The sequence below is a fragment of the Gracilinanus agilis genome, chromosome 2 (assembly GCF_016433145.1).
Source record: "Gracilinanus agilis isolate LMUSP501 chromosome 2, AgileGrace, whole genome shotgun sequence".
Taxonomy (NCBI): Eukaryota; Metazoa; Chordata; class Mammalia; order Didelphimorphia; family Didelphidae; genus Gracilinanus; species Gracilinanus agilis.
In genome coordinates this window covers 445938500-445953139 of record NC_058131.1, presented here as the reverse complement: position 1 = coordinate 445953139, position 14640 = coordinate 445938500, and the positions used below count along the sequence as shown (strand labels likewise).

The following is a 14640-nucleotide window of genomic DNA, read 5'->3' as shown; positions in this document are numbered from 1 at the left end:
CTTCTAGACCGGTTTTCTTGGTCTGTCACTCTCTCATTGAGATATTTTATGTTTCTTTCTATTTTTTCAGTCTTTTGACTTTGTTTTATTTGTTCTTGTTGTCTTGAGAGATCATTAGCATCCAATTGCTCAATTCTAGCCTTTAGGGATTGATTTTCGACTATTATCTTTCAGTTTTCGGCCATAATCTTCTGGTTTTCGGCCATAATCTTCTGGTATTCCTTTTCAATCTGGTCATTTCTGGTGTTCAATTGCAAGATTTTACCTTTTAAACAGTTATTTTCTTGCCAGATCTCTTCCATTTTCCTCAAAATCTCAGTTTTGAACTCTTCCATAGCTTGTGAGGAGTTTTCCTTATTTGAGGAGGGTCCGGATGCTTGTTTGTTTTCCTCCTCTGTTTGCTCGGTTGTCTGGATTTTCTCTGTGTAAAAGTTGTCGAGTGTTAAAAGCTTCTTTTTCTTGTTGTTATTCTTTCTCTTCTGAGCTTCCTGAGACTGGGTAGCCATCATTAGCCCAGCAGCTTCTCAGGTTTATCCTCGCGCTCAGTGTCTGTCCGCGGTCTATTGGCTCCTGAGGTCTGAGTTCTGGTTTTTTCCATGGTCAAGACCCCTGGTGGACCCCCTTGCTTGATCCTCTGCAGGAGGTTCCTTTACAAGTCTCAGGGCGCTGCTTCCACAGTCGTATACCCGTCTGCACTGGTTCCCCACTCAGGTTTTCAGAGCTTTAGTTCCTGGCTGTGTCTGCCTCCACCCATGCCTCTGCCCGTGCCTGTGCTCTCAGCCCGTGCTCTGCGTCCAGTGTCCACTCTCTGCTCCCGCGCTCAGATTTCGCTTGTGTTCTTTGGCTTATTGGGGTCCTAAATCTTGCTGCTCTCAAACATGCCCCGGAGCTGCCAATGACTCGATGGGTGCCCCAAACTTGCTCTATTTCTTTTTAGCTGGCTTCAGCGCTTTAGATGTTGTGTGTGGTGGGGGTGGGGGTGGGGTAGTTGCTCAGCCCGCGATTTAGTGAGAGCCCTTTATAGCCTGGAAATGTCTCGATTCCATGTACCTTCCACGCTGTGCCCTGTTGTGGGGTTCCTCCGTTCGTCTGGACTTGTTTTTATGTCCCCTTGAGGAGTTTTGTGTGTTTCGGTCAGGAGAGGTTACGAGCTGCTTCTTACTCTGCCGCCATCTTAACCCGGAACCGGCATTTGAATTTTTAAACTGATGTTTAAATACTAAAATACTAACATATAGAAAATAATATATGAAATAGCTTACAAGAAGAAAAATTTTATATAGACTATTCTCTGGCTCTAGAGATAGTTTATAATTGATTATTTATCATTTAATATAGACTTGATAAATAATTTAGCTTTTATTTTTTCTTTTGAATTTGTTTACTTACGAGCTAGCTATTCTAGTATTTTTGTGAAGTATGTTGACATTGAATATTTAGAGAAAGATAAAATTTTTGTTTCATACACAGCATATTAAAAAATTAAATGAAACCTTTTTTTTGAAGACTATAAAACACTGTGGCAGGATTACCTTGCACAAATCACTTCACTTTGAGACTTTTTTTTCTCCTATAAAATTAGGGAATTAGACTTATAAGAATTCCATAGAACATTCTGTAGTATTTCTAGTTCCAGACATTCTATAATTATGTGATTCACTTAAAATTTGTCAGGTTGGGTGAGAAAAAATATATTTTAGAATTGGTTTATCTCAGATTATTTTTAGAAATTAGTTATTATTGATAATGGAACTTATTTTAAATAATTTTTAAAAAAATATTTTTCCATGTTTACATATTTTGCCTTCTTTTCCTTCCCCTTCCCAGATCCACTGGTTTATACAAGTATTATCACTTGTATCTATTTCCATATTATTCATTTTTGCAATAAAGCAATCTTTTAAAACCAGAACCCCAAATCATATATCCATATAAACAAATGTTAGGTCATTTGTTTTTCTTCTGTGTTTCTACTCCCAGTTTTTTTCTCTATGTGGATAGCATTCTTTCCCCTATGTCCCTTGGGATTGCCTTGTATTAGCAAAGTCCATTACATTGTATTATTCTACATTGTTTCACTTTCTATGTATAATGTTCTATTGGTTCTGCTCATTTCACTCTGCATCAGTTCTCATCAGTTCTTGGATTCTAGTTCATATAGAAATCCTCCAGTTCATCATTCCTTATATAGCACAGTAATATGCCATCATATACCACAATTTGTTCAGCCATTCCCCATTCGAGGGACATACCCTCATTTTCCAGTTTTTTTGTCACCACAAAATATCTTAATGTGAATATTTTTGTACAAACATTTTTCATTATCTCTTTAAGGTACAAACCTAGTAGTGTATTTCTGCATCAAAATTTCTGCATCTTTTAAAGCCCTTTGGGCATTAACTGAACTTTTCTTTTGCTTACAAGATATACATGTATCTTTATTTTATATTCTCTGTATATAACATATAACTCTCTCTAAGATACATATGTATATGTCTTGATGATGATGCTTTAAAGAGTTCCATACTACTAAAATTATAAAAAGCATAAACCTTTCCTCAATAAAAGAGGTACAGGAGATGAAATAAATTAAAAAATTAGCATTTATATAGTGTTTACTATGGGCCAGGCACTGTGTTAAAAGCATTTTACAAATATTATGATGAATGTGCAAGGTGGTGCTTGCTATTATTCCTATTTTATAGTTTAGGAAGTTTAGTCAAGATTAAGTGATTTACCCAGGTCATACAGCTACTAAGTGTCTGAGGCTCTGCACTCTCCACTGTTTCAAATGTGTACAGAAATAGAGATACTATATTTTATAATTATATATATTAATTTCCTCATTGTTTTCAGCTGAAAGAAATGGGTAAAACTGACATGATTCAAAATAATTTTAGGAGATTGAGAGGAAATTGTTACTGTCATTAGTAACAAGTAGTAGTAGTCACATAATAATGGTGATTATTCAAGTGAACTACTTTTATTTTTTTAAACCCCTTCTGTCTTTGTAACCACTCTTAAGACAGGAACAAGGGCTAGAGAAATGAAATTACGTGTTTTATCCAGGATCCCACAACTAGGAAATATCTGAGGCCAGTTTTGAACCCAAGGCTTATTGACTTCAGGCTTGGTGCTCTTTTCTCTATGCCACCTACCTGTTCTGATAAATATCTTTATTTTTAAAACCCATAATTACTGTAGAATCAATACTGTGCACTGGTTACAAGGTAGAAGAGTGGTAAGGGCTAGGAAATGGGAGTTAAGTGACTTGCCCAGGGTCACACAGCTAGGAAGTGTCTGAGGCCAGATTTGAACACTGGACCTCTTATCTCTAGGCTTGGTTCTCATTCTCCTGTGCTCTACTGCATTTCCTGCAATATTTTTATTTTTTAGAAAAGCTTTTCTTTTCTTATTTTAAATCAAATTTTAACCTTTGTCTACAATCCTGAGAAGAAAATGGTGAACAGTCCTTCTCCAGTATATGCCAATTAGGCTTGTTAAGTCTTGTGAAGGTCTTCTTTTCTACATTGGGGACACTTCAAACTTATCTTTGATCTTGGCTTTTCTCAGTTCTTATTGAGAAAGCCATACAACTGGTCTGTAAATTATTACCATACTCTCTCAATCAGGCTCAGATGCTACTTTCTATACAAGGGCTTTCTTGATTTCCCCTAGTTGTTAACTCTTCCACATGAAATTACTTGTTGTGAATGAATAATTGTTACAAAGTACATACTTTGTACTTATTTATCTTTCTGTATATTGTATCCTTTTACTAAAATATAAAATTTTTCAGTCATGTTTCAGTAATGGGTAGCCCTGCTAAATCAGAAGTTTTAATATATGTGTAGGAGATATATATATGTGTGATCTGTAAATTTGGTCAAAAAGTTTTCTTAACTGTAATACTACATATTGGACTTGCTTTTTAATTCGATGCATTTTATTATTAATTTTAAAACAAAATATGTAAATCTCTGATATAGATTTCATCTTTCCATCCCTAATGCCTACATGTAGTAATCATTTAATAAATGCATGCTAAATTAAGGATAAATTATATTATTGATGAATGGGTGGTATTATGGTAGTTCATATGTAGCTTCCTAGTCCCCTTCATAAATGTTTCAAATAAGAAAGGAAGATAAGAATTAAAATTGCGAAGAGCTTTAAATGCCAAATTAAGAATTTTGTGTTTGATCCTAAAGGCAATATGGGAGTCTTTCATCTCAGTCTTTCAAATGAGTCGTTTACATCTGATTTTCAGAATATCAGTTTGTCAGACTGAATTGTAGAAAGGAGAAACTAGAGGCAGGGAGACCAATCAGGAAGCTTCATGATCAAGAAGGTTATGTTTGCTTAAGGATAGAGGCTATGATTAGTGGAAATAAGGAAGAGAAGGGCGTAAGAGAGAATTGTTAATTTACTAGATATAGGGATAAGGAAGAGGGAAGAGTTGAGGATGGTTCCCAGATTGTAGACCTGTATCAGTAGGATGGGTAGCTTAGTGAGGAGGAAATGTAATTAGTTCTCACTTAGTCAAGTTGAATCTCAAGTTGCTTTTGGAGTAAATATTCAATTGATGTTGTGTGGCAGGCAGTGGATTAGGGTTTAGGATTAGGATTTAGAGAATTTTTAGGAGTCACCTGCATAGAAATAATGATTATATTCTTAGAGTTGATAAGAAGGAGGGAGAAAAGACAAAAGGACTTAAAAGTCCAGAAAAAAAAAATTTTGCAGGCCAGGAACAGTGATAAGTTATGGGGATATAAAGGATGGCAAAAAGTAGTAATCCTTAAACTTAAGAAGCTCACAGTTTAATGAGGGATTTACAAAGGAGACATATAGACAGAATGAATTGGAGATAATCTTAGAGGAAAAGACATTACAATTAGTGGAGGATTTGTAAAAGGTGGTATATTAGTTAAGACTTGAAGGAAGACAGAAAAACCAGGAGGAAGAGATGAAGAAAGAAAGCATTCTAAGCATGGAAGATAGTTTGGATAATGCTCTGAGGAAGGAGATGGCTGTGTTTTTTGGGAGATGCAACAAGGAGGTCGGTGTCACTGGTTTATGTGGAGGGGGCGGTAAGAATCTAAGAAGGCTGGAAATATATGAAGGTAGGTTGATGTGAAAATACCAAGATGTGAAGAGTTTGATATGAAGATAAGTCAAACGGAGGATGATTTTGTATTTGAACCTGGATGTAATGAGTAGATGTCAGAGTTTATTGAATGGAAGGGGGTGGGGGCGGAAAGGGGTGACATGTTATTAACTTCTGAGTTTTGGAAGCTAATTTGACAGCTCAGAGGAGAACAGACAGAGGTGGGAGAGAGAACTGAGGAAGAAGAGAAAGAGCCCAGGAGCAGGGAAGAATGGAGTAATTTACAGTGTCAAGCACTGCAAGGAAGCCCAGAAGTATATGGCCTAAGGGGAAAAAAATGTCTATTAGTAGTTATGTTATTGGTAGCTTTTTAGGGCAATTTCATTTGAAAGGTGAATTTAAAAACCAGCTTTTATGTGGGCTTAGGAAGTTAGTAGGAGGTAAAGAAATGGAATCAAAGAATGTAGGGTAATTTATAACTATCCAGAACAAAGAAGTTGTCAAATTAATAGGCAAAACATTAGAAAAGTAATTTAACAAAGAAGAAAAGTGCTTTTGTCTTGTGTCTTCTTCCATTTTAGCTTGTAGTACTACTTACCTTTGCCCTGTTTTTTCCTTCTTTGTTTTCTTTTTTCCTTTTTCTTTTCAAAATGCAATTTCAGTGTTTTTATAGTTCAGCTCTTGGTAATTTCAGACCATGTCATTTCATTTAGGTCCTCATTTCCTTGAAGCCTTCAAATTTATATTTATAGCATAATGTTATGCCATTTTACATTTGTTGCATTTATAGGTTGTTGGCAATTTTTTATATTAGAAGTGAGAGCTTTTGTGAACTTTTCCCTTGGAAATAGGTCCATTTTTACCTTTTTTAGATGCCTTTGGTATTGAACTGGCTATGGAATTGTTGAATTCGTGATCAATAGAGTATGATCGAGTTTCGATACTCATTGCATTTAATTATGTTGCTCTCTAAAATGTAGTGATCTTTGGTCCTTAGAATATTGAAAATTAAGTTCTATCATGATTAGAATTTTATCATTTTTATAAGTTACTATTTTTGCTATTCTAGCAGGTGTAAAGTGTGATACCTTATGGTAGTCTTTTTATATTTCTCCTAGGACATTTGAGAATTTTTAAATTTATTTCTTCCTTTAGAAATTGTTTATTCTTATCTATAGGTCATTGCTCAAAATTGGGGGTTATGTATCACTGCTTTCATAGACCTTTATCAAATATATTTTGAGGGCAGAGGTGTGCCCAGACTTATTTCATTGGTATGGGTAACTCCCCATGAGGAAACTTATACTGGCAGCTGCTGGGTAACTTAGAGTCTGAGAGAACTGGCTGATGCACTGAGAAGTTGTTGCTCATGGTCACTCAAATAGCAGCCAATATATTTTATTTCAGAGACAGAACTTGAGCCTAAGTATTCTTGACTTTGACTCTATCCACCTTGCTGTGCTGCAGAGTGATAGTTCTGATTCATTTCTTATAGAAACATATTGAGGAAAAGGTATTTGTTATAAATACATACTTTTTAATATATATTTTCCTATTATCTAAATATTCTTCTGTAGTTATGAGACAAACATTAATTTTTCCTTCAATTATTTTTATTCAACAATTCAGTTTACTTCAGTCTAAGCATACTAAACAACTACTCCATGTACTTTCTACAGCTGTTATAGATATGAAGACAGAAAGGAAGCCTTCCCTATTCTAAAGGAGTTTGTGTTCTCTGGGGAAAATGCATCATTTATGTGTATAAAGGCCTGAGTATTTAGGAGATTGGACTTTTTGTAGCTTTCCATTGAGAAAGAAGAGAAATATGCCCTATTTGGTGCCCCAAACTGCTTGAGGAGATTAATTTATAAAATCAGTTGACCTGTCAGAGGAGAAAGATAATGTTTGTAAGTTAATAGTAGTCTTTTCTCATAAGGATTATGTTTGTAAGCTAATAGCAATCATAATATAGAATCATGAGGGCACCTTTCTAGATTTTACAGATTTTTCTTTGACTAGTGCCCACTCCTGACTGATCATATTTTATAATAATGATTAATACCACCACTTTACTATCACCCACTCCTTTTTTAAAAGTACCTCATTAGGAATCAGGAGGGATTGACTTTAGTAAAAAATATAATTTATACTTATGGGTTATCTATTCAAAACAACTATAAGTTTTAAAATAGTTGATCACTGTGTTCAAATTAGTTTGTGATTCATGGTGTGATGTTTGGTTCTAAACTAATTATTTAACATAGAGTTATCCATTTTAAGGTGTGTATATGCATGTGTGTGTGTGATAAAAGCTAAATTCCAAGTTAATACAAATAGAAGCTTGATTTATTTATTAAAATCAATAACACATGCATTTAATTTTATCCACAGAAATTTTACTTGAAAACATTTATGTAATAGTCATGGATGTATGCAATGCTGCCTTTTACCCTCAGTGTTTCAGCTTTCTCTGTTAATGATGATGGTAGTCTTGTTCCGTGAACTTCAGATGGAAACTATCTTGGCATAAGTTGCTATCTTGCTATCATTCTTTTAAATGTAGGTTGATAAATAAAATGACTGGTATTTTGTCATTGAAAAAGTATCACATTAAAGCTCATCTTCTCTGGCTTCACCAAAAGCTCTTTCAGGACACTACCAGGAACAGAGATAGGATTATGTGGAGATCTACTTTTTGAGAAGATGATCTGATGCGGAGATTATCCTTTTCTCATATGGTCTATATTTCTTCTGCCAGATTTTCATATTTTGAAAGCATTTCATTCCATCTAATTTGGAGATTTTGATAATTTGATATGGTTGATATATTAAAAAGTTTAAAATTATTAAAGGATCAGTATTCTCTCCAGGTGGTGCACAGCAGTTCTGTCTGTGTTGATGGTACTATCCTTGTACCATTTTTTGTTTGGATTCACAAAGATATTTTGAGGTTTGTATTTGTATTTTGCAGATTTTTCATCTGTTAGTTTGTGAAAGAGAGTGAGTTTCTGACTTGTTATTCTGCTGACCAGGTAATATCTTAAAAGATTTTAAGCAGGTGCTAAATTTTTGCATATTGTAGTTTTTATTCTTTGTATAATCTTAATTGACCACTAAATCCTCCCTTAAGGAAAACACTTAAAAAAAAACCCACAAAAACCTTACTTTCTGTCTTAGTAACATTTCTAAGACAGAAAAGCCAAGGGCTAAGCAAATGGGGTTAAGTTAAATGTCCAGGGGTACACTAGGAAATGTCTGAAGCCAGAATTAAACACAGGTCCTCCTGACTCCAGGGACCTGGCACTGTGCTAGCTAGGTGCTCCAGGAAAACACGTTAGTAATTTTTGGTTAGAATCACTTAGTCCTGAATTAAGCCCTTCCATTTCTCCAAACATTTGTGTGACCTGGCTGTTTGTTTACTACCACTTCATTAACTAGTAAAATAGATTAATTCATTTAAGTATTGTTTTTATTATTTTGTCTTTATTTTCTTTCAGTCAGACTTGTGATTTTGTTGATATAGTGAACTTCCATTGATGAAATTCCCTTTTTTTTTCTTTTTTTTTTCTAATTTTAAACATTTATTAATATTCATTTTTAACATGGTTACATGATTCATGCTCCTACTTTCCCCTTCACCCCCCGCATTCTCCCCACCCATGGCTGAAACACTTCCATTGGTTTTATCATGTGTCCTTGATCAAGACCTATTTCCAAATTGTTGGTAGTTGCATTGGTGTGGTAGTTTCGAGTCCCCATCCTCAATCATGTCCACCCTAACCCATGCGTTCAAGCAACTGTTTTTCTTATATGTTTCCTCTCCTGCAGTCCTTCCTCTGAATGTGGGTAGTGTTCTTTGCCATAAATCCCTCAGAATTGTCCTGGGTCATTGCATTGCTGCTGGTACAGAGGTCCATTACATTCGATTTTACCATAGTATATCAGTCTCTGTGTACAATGTTCTTCTGGCTCTGCTCCTTTCACTCTGCATCAGTTCCTGGAGGTCTTTCCAATTCACCTGGAATTCCTCTAGTTTATTATTCCTTTTAGCACAATAGTATTCCATCACAAGCATATGCCATAATTTGTTCAGCCATTCCCCAATTGAAGGGCATACCCTCCTTTTCCAGTTTTTTGCCACCACAAAAAGTGCAGCTATAAATATTTTCATACAAGTCTGTTTATCTATGATCTCTTTGGGGTACAAACCCAACAATGGTATGGCTGGATCAAAGGGCAGGCAGTCTTTTATAGCCCTTTGAGCATAGTTCCAAATTGCCATCCAGAATGGTTGGATCAGTTCACAACTCCACCAGCAATGCATTAATGTCCCAATTTTGCCACATCCCTTCCAGCATTCAATTCTCTCCCCTTCTTTCATTTTAGCCAATCTGCTAGGTGTGAGGTGATACCTCAGAGTTGTTTTGATTTGCATTTCTCTAATTATTAGAGATTTAGAGCACTTTCTCATGTGCTTATTTATTGATACTTTTGATTTCTTTACCTGAAAATTGCCTATTCATGTCTCTTGCCTATTTATCAATTGGGGAATGGCTTGATTTTTTATACAATTGATTTAACTCCTTGTATATTTGAGTAATTAGACCTCTGTCAGAGTTTTTTGTTATAAAGATATTTTCCCAATTTGTTGTTTCCCTTCTGATTTTGACTACATTGTTTTTGTTTGTACAAAAGCTTTTTAGTTTAATATAATCAAAACCATTTAATTTACATTTTGTAATTTTCTCTAACTCTTGCTTGGTTTTAAATTCTTTCCTTTCCCAGAGATCTGATAAGTATACAATTCTGTGTTCCCTTAACTTATTTATAGTTTCCCTCTTTATATTCAAGTCATTCACTCATTCTGAATTTATCTTGGTGTAGGGTGTGAGATGTTGATCTAGACCTAATCTCTCCCATATTGTTTTCCAAATTTCCCAGCAGTTTTTGTCAAATAGTGGATTCATGTCCCAAAAGTTGGGCTCTTTGGGTTTATCATATTCTGTCTTGCTGATGTCATTTACCCCAAGTCTATTCCACTGATCCTCCCTTCTGTCTCTTAGCAAGTACCATATTGTTTTGATGACTGCTGCTTTATAGTATAGTTTAATATCTGGTACTGCTAGGCTCCCTTCACATTTTTTTTCATTATTTCCATTGATATTCTTAATCTTTTGTTATTCCAAATGAAATTTGTTATAGTTTTTTTCTAATTCAGTAAAGAAGTTTTTTGGTAGTTTGATAGGTATGGTGCTAAATAGGTAAATTAATTTGGGTAGAATGGTCATTTTTATTATGTTAGCTCGTCCTACCCATGAGCAATCAATGGCTTTCCAATTGTTTAAATCCAGTTTTATTTGTTTGGAAAGTGTTTTGTAGTTGTTCTCATATAATTGCTGTGTTTGTTTTGGTAGTTAGATTCCTAAGTATTTTATATTTTCTAGGGTGATTTTAAATGGTGTTTCTCTTTCTACCTCTTGCTGCTCTAATGTGTTGGAAATGTATAGAAATGCTGATGAATTTATGTGCATTTATTTTGTAACCTGCAACTTTGCTAAAGTTGTTGATTATTTCTACAAACTTCTTAGTTGATTCTCTAGGATTTTTTAAGTAGACCATCATATCATCTGCAAAGAGTGATAGCTTAGTCTCCTCCTTGCCTGTTTTGATACCTTTAATTTCTTTTTCTTCTCTAATTGCTACTGCTAGTGTTTCTAGTACTATGTTGAATAATAGAAGTGATAATGGGCATCCTTGTTTCACTCCTGATCTTATTGGAAAGGCTTCTAATTTTTCCCCATTGCATATAATGCTTGTTGATGGTTTTAGGTATATACTGTTTATTATTTTTAGGAAAGGTCCTTCTATTCCTATACTTTTCAGTGTTTTCAATAGGAATGGATGCTGTATTTTGTCAAAGGCTTTTTCAGCATCTATTGAGATAATCATGTGATTTTTGTTTGTTAGACTGTTGATATAGTCAATTATGTGGATGGTTTTCCTAATGTTGAACCATCCTTGCATTCCTGGTATAAATCCCACCTGATTATGGTGGATGATCTTTTTTTTTTTTTTCCTAGAAAAGTTTTATTTTATTTTTTGTAAAATTAGTTCTCTTTAAGGATCTTTAGCTTACTTTTTTAGATCAAAGTATTCTGATGAGTAGTGAAGTGGAAAGTATTGTTTTATGAAATTAGTTGTAAAAACACAAAGGCATACTATTCATTGACAATAGAAAGAGTTCAGATAGAAAATGAAAAATGTAAAAGTAAAATATATGCAACTAAATATTTATGAAAAATAGATGATTAATCCAAATGTTCTATTAAAAAAATCTTAAATTCTTCCCATGAGGAAAGTTATATGCATACAAATTATATTGTATAAGTGTCTTCCTTTAGTGTTTGATCGTTTCTGAAAAATATTAGCTGTATTTTAAAATATAGTTAAACTTCAAACTTCTGTTGTTTCAAAGAGCTTCCAAAATGTAAAAAAAAAAAATTCCTGTTAACCAAAATGAGAGAAAATGATTTTATCAAAATCATTCTGAAGAAGTACCCTAGAATTTTTATCCTAATAAATTCCCTTACATTAAATCCAACCAGATTGCAAAAGGAAAACAGTAAGAAAGGCCAACTCTGTGTGTGTGTGTGTGTGTGTGTGTGTGTGTGTGTGTGTGTGTGAGAGAGAGAGAGAGAGAGAGAGAGAGAGAGAGAGAGAGAGAGAGAAACAAAGAGAGCACACATCTTTTAAATTTCAAGAGATAAGGTATGGTCTTGAAGTATTGTCTAATATGTTCTCACTCCCCATATTTTCCTGTCCTTTGGCCTTGACGAGATGGGGGTTATTTCTACTTGATCAAACTAAGAATTCTACATTTTACTTTCCAATCTCTTGACTAACAAAGAATATAGTAGTACAGAGATAAACTGTTGTCCATAAAGGTTATGATTCATTCCAAACCGTGGTCTTCAACAAATATAAAAATATGAATGTTCCTCTAGTCTCAAAGTTTAGGTTTATCATTTTTTGCCTTAGTTATCTCAAAGATTATTTGATGCTAAGCTGTTTTCTTGCCTTCGTGCAATATTAAAACAAATCCAGCATTTCTTAAAAAATTGATATTCTTAACAATGCCTATGTAAATAACTAAATGCTGAGAAATTTTAAAAACAATAAATCAGTCCTAACCATTTAGTCCTTCAGCCAAAACTCCTACTGCCCACAAATTCCCCAGGAACTCTCAAATTTGCAGTTTCCACCACTACTGTATCAAAAGATACTTAATAACTTCATTGTACCATATGGGTTAGAAGCTCTAAGAAATAAAGACAAGAAATTTTCATTCCATCACTGGTCACTGCTAGTTATTCTCCTTTTTCACATTTTGAGTCCATACACTGGAAGTATGAGGTATTTCAGCAGAAGAGGTTTCGGGGTGGTTTCTTTTATTCAGTCCTGGTGAGGAGAGCTGAGAAGGTGTTACAGTACACAGAGGAGTCCGCTTCAGTTTGATCACTTGAGTAGGGGCTGGCTTCTTTTCTGAAAGGGAAGCCTTCACTGGGGATGTATGTGTTTCACCATTTTCTGTACTTCCAGTTCCACAAGGTATCTGTGAATTCACAGATATTGCAATGCCAGGGTCAGGTATAATTTTTGACCCTGTATGGCATCGAACTAAATGACTGCCACTATTGGGCCGTTTAATTGTCATCTGAGAAGAGGTTTTTGAAGTATTAGATGTAACCACCTTTACTGAAGCAGAATTCTTGACTTTTATATGTGTACTTGTTGAAGGACCCAAAAATCTAATGGGTTTAGGTCCTGTTTTACAGTTCACACCATTCTCTTCCTCTTCATTCAAGGCTACCAAGCTCCTTTTTCTAATTGGAGCCATGTGACGAAGATTTCCCTGTAAAGGTCGCTCTTCAAGAGTCCAACATTCTATCAATTCCTGTGGAACACGCCAGTAGCTGATACCTTCACCTTCCCAAGTATCAAAGGCATCCATCATCTTCTTCAATTCAGCTACTGAATAATATCTCCAAATGTACTGCACATTATTTCCAGCCTCTCTTTTGTAAATACTACGAATTCTTCCTCCTAGCTGTTTATCAATAGCATCAGTTCCATCTGCTTTTGTAGCATACACACCAATAATTCTACTCTCACAGCTTGCACCAGATGTGCTGAGATAGTGTAGCACCCAAACAGTTGGTTTGTTACAGGCTAACCCATAAGAATCACAAAAGTCTGTCAAAGCCTTTTTAAGTTCTATATTTGACCTTAAAGCATATGTCTCCATTTCATTGGCCAAGTGGTCAGATAAACTGTAAGGATAAGGGATGCCAAAGTAATCAGCCTCCTCCTGCAGGGCAATTCGAGTTTGCTCATCTTTAGGAATCTGAACTTCCCCATGAAGATAATCCAAAAGGTACTTAAACAGATTTCCATCACGATCAAAATAAGACAAGCCCCAGTTTCATCCACCTTTAGAGGAAATCGTCCACTGAACATAGATGCAAGCATCGACTCCTTAAAGCGGCACAAGGACTCACGCCTGGCTGTATAAATACAGCCTCCCACATTAAGTCTGAGAATATCCAGCACCTCTTCTGCCTTGCTGCCTTCCATTGCTCCCACCAACTGTCCTAATTAATAGGCCACAGTACTATCCAAATCTGCATCCCCGCCTCTCCTGGGTCTCCTGCCCCAGCCCGGAGCCGAGGCCCCTACCAGCTTTAGAATGGGGGCCCGACAGAGCATAGAGAGTTAAGCCGAGTCAGGGTAGCCCGGGCCGAGGCTTCTCTCCCTCCCGTAGGTTGACCCCCGGCCGGCGGCACAAAGCCGGCCCAGACACGGAAGTCTGGATGATCTTCTTAATTACATGCTGGAGTCTCTTTGCTAGTATTCTATTTAAGATTTTTGCATCTATGTTCATTAGGGAGATTAGTCTGTAGTTTTCTTTCTCTGTTTTTGATCTCTCCCTGGCTTTGGAATCAGTATCATATTTGTGTCATAAAAGGAATTTAGTAGGACTCCTTCTTTGCTTATCATATCAAATAATTTGTATAGTATTGGGATTAGTTGCTCTTTGAATGTCTGATAGAATTCACTTGTGAATCCATCAGGCCCTGGCGATTTTTTCTTAGGGAGTTCTTTGATGGCTTGTTCAATTTCTTTTTCTGATATGGGATTATTTAGGTATTCTATTTCTTCTGCTGTTAATCTAGGCAGTTTATATTTTTGTAAATATTCATCCATATCTCCTAAATTGTTATATTTATTGCCATATAATTGGGCAAAATAGTTTTTAATGATTGCCTTAATTTCCCCTTCATTAGAGGTGAGGTCTCCCTTTTCATCTTTGATACTATCAATTTGGTTTTCTTCTTTCCTTTTTTTTATTAGATTGACCAGTACTTTGTCTATTTTATCTGTTTTTTCAAAGTACCAGCTTCTAGTCTTATTTATTAATTCAATAGTTCTTTTACTTTTGATTTTATTAATTTCTCCCTTGGTTTTTAGTA

General features: G+C 35.2%; 2 protein-coding genes across 2 annotated transcripts in view; one reads left to right on the top strand and one right to left on the bottom strand.

Annotated features, from left to right (window-relative positions):
• The window catches only part of BAZ1A (bromodomain adjacent to zinc finger domain 1A), a 150056-nt gene that overhangs the window by 57785 nt on the left and 77631 nt on the right, over positions 1–14640 (top strand). The gene's annotated exons all lie outside the window — the stretch shown is intronic.
• Positions 12474–13744, bottom strand: LOC123237680 (BTB/POZ domain-containing protein KCTD18-like). The gene is given in 2 exon segments (XM_044664754.1): positions 12474–13571; positions 13574–13744. Coding segments are annotated over 2 exon segments (1269 nt in total).